Source organism: Melanerpes formicivorus, unplaced genomic scaffold, assembly GCF_026170545.1.
Source record: "Melanerpes formicivorus ecotype bairdi unplaced genomic scaffold, bMelFor1.0.p_v2 SCAF_9, whole genome shotgun sequence".
Classification (NCBI taxonomy): Eukaryota; Metazoa; Chordata; class Aves; order Piciformes; family Picidae; genus Melanerpes; species Melanerpes formicivorus.
In genome coordinates, this window is record NW_027142361.1 from 1,216,998 (window position 1) to 1,225,255 (window position 8,258).

The 8,258-nt window shown below is 45.0% G+C and overlaps 1 protein-coding gene across 1 annotated transcript; it reads left to right on the forward strand.

Annotated features, from left to right (window-relative positions):
* The first annotated feature begins 1,432 nt into the window (after positions 1-1,432).
* On the forward strand, positions 1,433-7,863 carry GCM1 (glial cells missing transcription factor 1). The gene is made up of 4 exons (XM_068143257.1): positions 1,433-1,586; positions 5,020-5,271; positions 6,534-6,646; positions 7,837-7,863. Exons 1-4 carry the CDS (start codon positions 1,496-1,498, stop codon positions 7,861-7,863), a joined length of 483 nt encoding a protein of 160 aa, XP_067999358.1. The 5' UTR covers positions 1,433-1,495.
* Positions 7,864-8,258: the final 395 nt, after the last annotated feature.

Sequence of the window (8,258 nt, forward strand, 5' to 3'; positions counted from 1 at the left end):
CCCATCAGCAGGGAGAACCTTTCAACATTGGGGAAAATCACATAGCTGAAGGCGAGACACAAAGGCAGCCAAGGAACACAGTGAAACACACTCTGGTGGCAAGACAGGTAACTCAGCTTATGTAAAGTGTCACCCACTGCACCTGAGGTCAGTTAGAGTTTGTCATCACTGAAAGGTGACACCAAAGAAAGAAAAAGGAAGACTGATGGGAGCACTGACAAAAGCACCTTCTTTGTGTGGTGGTAAAACAATACAAGAAAGGAGCCTGATCAGATGACTGCTCTGTAATAGCCTATATCCACAACTTCCTGACACCAGCTACTGTCCTTCAGCCTCTTAAGACAGCAGTGGACAACCTCTGCAGTGGCAGTTGCTTTCCCCAGGCAATGCTCTGCACAGTTGCATAGTGCTTGAGCAAGAATTTGAGAAGCTTTTTAGGGCTCCGGGGCTTTTTCCAATCCTTGATCTCTTGTGACTGCTGAAGAACTCATGACATCTGTGTGTGGTCATGGTATATAAGACTGTCCTTCTAATAAGAGATTGAAGATTATATTGAATTCATTTAACCTGTAGGCTCATGTAAATTGTTAATATAGAATCATAGAATTGTTAGGGTTGGATGGGACCTCAAGGATCATCTAGTTCCAACACCCCTGCCATGCTCAGGGACCCCTCACACTAGATCAGGTTTTTCAGAGCCACATCTATCCTGGCCCTGGTGAAAAACTTCTTCCTAACATCCAATCTGAATCTACCCATTTCTATTTTTGTTCCATTCCCCCTAGTCCTAGCATTACCTGACACCCTAAAAAGTCCCTCCCCAGCTTTCTTGTAGCCCCCCCCCCCCCCCCCCCCAAGATACTGGAAGGTCACAATTAAGTCTTCTCAGAGCCTTCTCGGAGCCAAGTCTCCTTTTTTACACTTCCTTCATCCAATTGGTAAACTCACAGGGATGACAACAGCATTTTAAATGGTTGAGCAACATTTAATCTGAAATGATGTAGCAGTCCTCTCTTGTTGCTCACCTTTGTGCAGTGTTTGAAAAATATAATGGGTAAGCAGTGACTCAAAGAGTCCTTAGAAGCTGCTGAGCTGCTCAATCAGTCTCACCCTGGAAATACTGAGCCAGAGCTGGATCAGATGTTCAAAGAGCCCACGAGCAGAGTTACATGACTACAAACTTGGAATGAGAGAAGACAGAGCAAACCAAAACAGATGACAAAGGCTTGACTTGCTTGCTGTTAGCAATGTCTGTAACATCACAAGCTATCTCTAAGCTATATTTTCCATTGCATTGCCAGCTTGCAAAACCTTTAATGGAACAAGTTTTTCTGGCAGAAGAACACTGATTTTTGTCTTTAATGAGCAGCCTCTCTATCATTCAGCTTCAGGAAACAGCTTCCTGGTCATTACCTGCTTGAGAGTGCAGACAGCCAGTCAACTTGAAAAGCAGCCAGGAGAAACTTTCTCACTAACGTTAGAAAGGGATTAAAAAATGCTGAAAAGTGCAGAAAATGTTATGGAGCAGGAGGACCTTGCTGGAGAAATTACAAGTTGGGATATCAATGACATCAAACTTCCCCAGGTATGTGTCTGTGTCCTAGAAATTTGTCCAGTTCTTCTGACCAGTTTTCTGCATTGCTGATCTTCAATGCTTTCTTGGTCATCTATGCCTCTTTGCCACCACAAGGTGTAGAACAGATTTTTACTGAAAATACAGAAATTATTGAGTAAATATTGAAATTTCTATGTATTTTTCCTTGGAAGTATTATTGAAAGAGCTTCTGATATACAAAAATTAGCAATGCTGCAGGTACATTGCTTTTCTAGTCCACTGATGGATGAGGTGCAGAGAATTAGAGATGTCCAGGACTTGCTTTTTGGCCTTGGGTAGTTGGTTTATGAAAAGTGAGCAAAGCACCCACAACTTTTTTGCAACTCTGGGTGCCCAATCTTGCTGCATATCTGTTTCCAGGCAAGCAGGCTGGCTTTCCACACAGAAGCAATGCTCCTTTCCTGAACACCTAGGAAAAGCTTGCTTTGTGTTTGGAGAGGTTTGCTGAGAGGATCTCTCCCTCCATCAGTCCTTCTCTAGTCCTTTTATCTAAAAATTTCAACCAGGCTCTCCACTAAAAAACCACATCACTGTGCATGCCACCATCAGCTCTGTTTCTCAACTCAGTATATCTGCCAGATTCTTCCTCCTGTGGTCCTTTAGCACCTAGCTCTGCCTTTCACCTCCTGTCCCTGTCTTCTTACCTGATTCCAGTTTCTTCCTTACTATGCCACTGCTGTTCACCCACAGCCTCCAAGTCTCAGGCTGCCTTCTTCCTTGTCCACCACTCCAAGGTCACCTTCACCCGCATTTCAGCTGGGAGGCTTCCTCCACACCCTTCCCTACACTACCTGATGGTCCCTGGGGGAGCACAGGCGTTTTTGTCTTCTGAGTTGATGTTCTTGCTGCTGTAATGGCTCTCCATGACTGGGATCAGGAATTTCAAGGAAATTCCTACTAAGGTTTTGTATCTTTTCCCTCAAAAACATCAGTGGGTATGTTAGGTGCTTTACGGCTCACTGCATTTTACTGTCTTGACTGAGCTGATGTGTATTTGGTCCTTTGGTTTTTGGTAGCTTTTGGGGGTGTGTGGGGGGGTGTGTGATATTTTTGTTTGTTGTTGTGGGGTTTTTGCTGGTTTTGTTTCCTTTTTTTTTGTGTTTGTGTTTTTTTTTCTTTTCATTGAGTTTTATTTTCTGATTCCTTGTATTATTTCCCTTGCAATTTTTTTTGAGGTGGAAGAAAAAAAACAAACAAAAAACCCCAACTAAATAGGACCTGAGATTTCTTTGGTTTAGTCTTCAGAAAAATCACTATGGAAGTCTTTCATGGCAGATAAGCCAAAACTAACCAAAGTCCAGAACTAAAGATCTAATGCCCTAAATGTGGACACACTCTCGGTCTGTTTCAGCATTTGCCCTTTTTGCCACAAGCTGAGCCAAATCAAGCCAAATGATTAAGTGTAACACTGCTGTGTGCAGCCTGAAAGGCAAAGAACAATCTCTGCCATGAAAGCTAACAGTAGTTAGATGGTGACTGCTGCTTGCAAGGTGCCTCACCTTCCTTTCCTGGGGAGGTCCTGCACTGAACTGGCGGAGAGGAAGGAAAGAGGAAGTGCCAGACCCCGCCGTGAGACTTATAGTGGTGCAAGGGATCATGGTAGGAAATAACCTAACTTCCTGTGTCCACCCACTGGGCTGGACTTCTGGACACAGGAAACACCCCTGTAGCAGAGGGCACCCAGCCCAAACTACAACAGGAGCCACCCCTTATTTCATACCATAATCCCTGCACCCAAACACATCATCAAATCAGAAAACTTCTGATGACATGTCCGGCGAAGTCCGTGTCTTCATCTGGGCATCCACCCAAACAGTCTCTCAGTCAGGCTCAAGTGTCTGTCCATTCCAGTTCTTCTTCCTTCATCCAATGGAACCTCCCGGCGATGCAGAGCTCATTCTCCTGTGGTGCAAGTTCTCCATGGATTCGTTGGGCATCCTGGTCACCTGGAACAGCCTCACGACTTCTCAGCCAAGCCTTTATTTTTCACCTATGTTCACTCGGCGGCATATTCTCCACCCCTGGGGCAGGCCACTTGAAACAATCCAACTCCATGACTGCCTTTTTCAATCCATCCAGGGTGCCGCAATCAACCGCTTCCAACTGCGGTCCAAAACCACATGGATGCATGTCCAAGGTACTCCACCCCCCCACTAGGCGTACCCGTACCGAGGCATGACAGCATCCGGCTGCACACATCCCCCCCAGAAAGGGAGGGGCTGCACCACAGCTCACTGAGAAGAAGGGAGGTGGAGCCAGGTGCTCGGTGCCATTTTCGGAACTCGTCTGAAAAAGTCGGGGAAGAGACTAGGGCCGGCCCCGCCGCAGCCCGAGCACATGGCCGGGTCCGCCGCCGCCACTCGGCACACAGCAGGGCTCCGCCCACCTCTACCGCCTCGGCACAGAATCAAAATCACCTCCACCCCTCGGGCACTCAGACGGCTTCTCCAGCGAAAGCCATACACGCGTTCTCAGAGCCCTTGAAAACGGCTTTCCAGCTGGAGTCCCCGTCGGCCCCCCAGGGTTTCGGGAGCTGGCTCGCCCGCTTGCAGCGGCTGGCTCTATCCCCGCAGCAAGAACGGACCTGACTCTGATCTGCTCGCTGCTGCCCCTCCCCCACTTCACTTCCCACTATGGAGGAAGGGCAGGTTCCGCGTTCTCAAGCGGTACCCTGATGCCGATGGTCGAGAACCACCCCTACTTGAAATAGCAGGAGAAGGTCCGTGCCACCGGCAGCGCACCAGTTATCCCCCCACAATCCACAAGAACTTACATGGTCACCCCGGCAACATCACTTGAGCCCCCAACTGCCAAACCCAACCTGACGCCCAGAACTAAATCTAAACTCTCCATCCTTTGCAATCGATCTGCAGAGTGGGCACAACAGCCAGCCCCACGTTGGTGCGCCAAAATGTAATGGGTTGGGGCAAACCCCCTCCCCACCACGTGCAGGAATAACGACTCAGACAAACATTGCAAAAGTGATGGAAAGTTTAAATAGAAAAACAGTGAGTGCGTGCAGAGAACTAGAAACACGGTGACAAGGAGAAACCCCAAAACAGACCCAGAGAGAGAACCCATCCCCACCTGAGGGTGCACCCAAAACCCCCAGGGCTCCTCCTTCCCCCCCCCCCCCCACTGCTAGGCTAGTCTCAGCTGGCCAGATCTGAGACTGCCCATCCCCCCGTGGCCTTGGGCCTAGCCAGGCCCATGGCCGGGAGATCTCTCCCCCAGTTACCAGGTGGCGGAGAGGAAGGAAAGAGGAAGTGCCAGACCCTGCCGTGAGACTTATAGTGGTGCAAGGGATCATGGTAGGAAATAACCTAACTTCCTGTGTCCACCCACTGGGCTTGACTTCTGGACACAGGAAACACCCCTGTAGCAGAGGGCACCCAGCCCAAACTACAACAGACAGATAGACTGGTTTCAAGAATGGCCAGATTCTTATGTAAACCATATCTATAACTCAGAGGATAAAAATGCTCAGAGGCACCACAGCAGCTGGGCAATGAGAAACACCAACAACCACAACTCTCGCATCTTAAAAAAGTCCTGCCTTGGGGTGGTGGTCTGCGGCAATGACTGCTCAACCCTGGATGGGAGGAAGATCTACCTAAGACCAGCCATATGTGACAAAGCTAGGCAAAAACAACAGCGCGAGTATCAACATGGCTGTTCATTCTATGGCAGCACAAAAGCGAACACAACATGAAAGAAATCGAGGTAGAGGATATCCTTTCAATTTTCCAACCTTCCTGTTGCCATTCCTTATATTCAAATAACTTTGGAACAATGAATTTTGCATTTCTTACTGTTGGGAGAGGAGCTGCTTTCCTGTTTGTCTGGGGATTTTTTGGCTTTGTGTTGCATTTTTGTTTTGCCTTTTTTTTTCTTTTTTTTTTTTTTTCTAACCTGTTTCTGATGGTTAGAGATTGGATCCCAGCCTTCTCAGGCCCATGAGTGAGGCTACAAAGAAAGCTGTGCAGTGCAGGAGCTTCCTGCTATGCTGTCCCTGCTGTCTTGAGCATTGGCTTCATTATTGCATAGGCCTAAGAGTAACTCAGGAGGCAAGTTTTGCAGGAAAAAAATTTATTTGTAGACTATGATGACTGGAAAACAGGCCTTACAATCATGTTACCAGAGCAAGACAAAGCAAATAGATAACAAGCTGCATGCACATTTTTAATAAGATTATTCCAAGCAATTATTGATTGCTCAGTAGAGATACCACATACTGATTTCTTTATCTGGTGAACATTTGGGCTAAAGAAAGCTGTTACTCAAGCACTCACTGCGGTCTGAATGATATCCCCTACAAAAATGATACAAGAACACATATGTTGTTCCAAACACTAAATACAATTAAAACTAACCATGATAAGAAATTATAATAAAGCTATAATAGAAATAAATCTTGCCATTTACATTTAATAATGGAACAGAAGGAAGCTTTTAGCTTTCTTATATTCATTTTTGCTTATCTCTGATGAAAGCTTTTTGCATAGTTTTTCTCACAGTAGTTTAAGACTCAAACCAGAAATGGCCATCCAGTACTGCTGTTGCATAGATGTTTTAAGCACCCAGAGCAATGCTTTCACAAGGAGAAGTAAGCAGGCGAAGACGTTTATTACGTTATATAGCAAGGTTATATAGGTTTTTTGAAAGCATAGGTATTATATCTTAACTGGCTATTTTCTACTGGCATGCATGTAATTAAGGCACATAATAGGTCAAAGTAACAAAACAACATTTTAACCCATCCAACCAAATTCTGCCAAATTCTGAGCTACAGACTAAACATAGCTTTCTCTAATTCAAACAAAGGCAAATTTTCCCCTATACAGTACCAGCAATGAGCCATTGTATCACATGGGATTCATCCAATCAGTGTTGTATAGAAAATATTCCCATCATCCAGGGAAATGCTGTCCAAACTGCAATGGACCCCTGCGCCTCCTTTCCTGCCAAGGCCATGGTGGTTACCCAGTTACCAACTTCTGGAGGCATGAAGGCCAATTCATATTTTTTCAGGTTGGTATAAAATTACCTTACACTATGCAAGTTAATTTTAAAGACTGTTTTTTGAGATTAAGGATATTTTTTGTTCCAACATAAAATGGTTATTACATATAACAAGGTCAAACGACTGTGAGGAGAATAATTTTCACAATGAGTGGGCCAGGTCATAAGAAACTAACTCTGAAGTTACTCCTTCTAAGCAGGAGGTTGAGCTAAACCTCCAGAGGTCCCTTTCAACCTAAAATAGTCAGTGTTACTATGATTGTACAGCATAATTACATTTTTCCTTGAGCCTCCCATGAAAATCTGTTGATTTTGAAACATTTTGCCTCAGGTGCATATGAACCAATAAATCCTGAAAAAGTCACAAATGCCATATTATCTCAGTCTCTTCTCCGAGGCACCATGCATAAGCATGAGGCTCTCTAAGAGCAGGAAATGGTTGCACCAAAAGGACTGTCTATGGAAAATGCCATCTGTGCATTTATATGTAATTTCTATCTGGAAAACAGTGCATACCAGTGTTTAAATAATAGGCACTATTTCTGGCAGCTGTAGTTCTAGTTTGGTACCATAACCACTAAACTGTTTCCAGGCTTTCACTTCTGTACAGGTTAAATAAAATGTTCTGCTAAACAAGTCTAAAGTGTGAGAAAAATGGAAATCACTGCAGAGGCACTGTAGCCAGGGTACTTCAGCTGGTGCTCTAGCATGGGGAGGTTTTTCCGCACATAAATGTGGGGGACTGGTTTTAAGATTTCACAGAATTTCTGCCCCATCACACTTCATTTGAGATATGTTTGTTACTTGAGTTTACATTAAATGTCTTGGGGAGGCCTGTGGATGTGGTCTACCTGGACTTCAGCAAGGCCTTTGACACCGTCCCCCACAGCAAACTGCTGGCTAAGCTGTCAGCTCGTGGCTTGGACCACTACACTCTGTGCTGGGTTAGGAATTGGCTGGAGGGCCGGGCCACCTGGTGGTGCTATGCATGCCCTGCCCTGCCTGCAAAGCAAGTCGTGTTGCAGCGGTCTGTGGCAAAATAAACCTCTTATTGGGATGAGTATGAGAGGACAATATTACAAAACCAGTGGCAATAAAAACTTCACAGCACCTCAGGCTGTGGTGTATCTTGTGTCTGTTAAACAGGTTCAGTCTTATAATTAATCTTTTTTCCATTTTGCTTGTTTTCATCTTTTTAGATTCCCACTTTTTTAAAAAGACTTTGAAATCTATTAGTGAAGGGTGGCGTTCAGAGACAAGAACAAATTACATTTATAGAGTGTTTAAAAATATTTATTGCAATTTGGGATACAGAGGACATGTAGTGGTTTGTTTTATGTGGAAAAAAATCTAAATGTAGATCACAAAAATGGCAGTCCACTGTCGTATGTGAAGTTCACCAAACTTCAATTTAGTCTATGAGTTAGTCCAACATTTATACCACACTTCCTGTGGTCTATGATGATTCTTTGAACCAGTAACTTGGGAAAGGAAATTTTGATCAAGGGTAATAACAAGCTCCAGGAAAATCAATAGGAGCCGTAAGCAGTTGTACTTCAGGAGGTGAACTTCAGGATGAGGGACAAGCAGGTTCCCCAAGGTTCCATGTGTCAAAGCTAAG

Bases quoted from the DNA above. Each gene is read 5' to 3' on its own strand.
- GCM1 (XM_068143257.1), top strand. From the start codon at position 1,496: ATGCTGAAAAGTGCAGAAAATGTTATGGAGCAGGAGGACCTTGCTGGA. The intron at 5,272-6,533 runs GCGAGTATCAAC...CCCATCATCCAG, and splicing joins AGCTAGGCAAAAACAACAGC to GGAAATGCTGTCCAAACTGC. The intron at 6,647-7,836 runs GTTGGTATAAAA...TCATCTTTTTAG, and splicing joins GCCAATTCATATTTTTTCAG to ATTCCCACTTTTTTAAAAAG.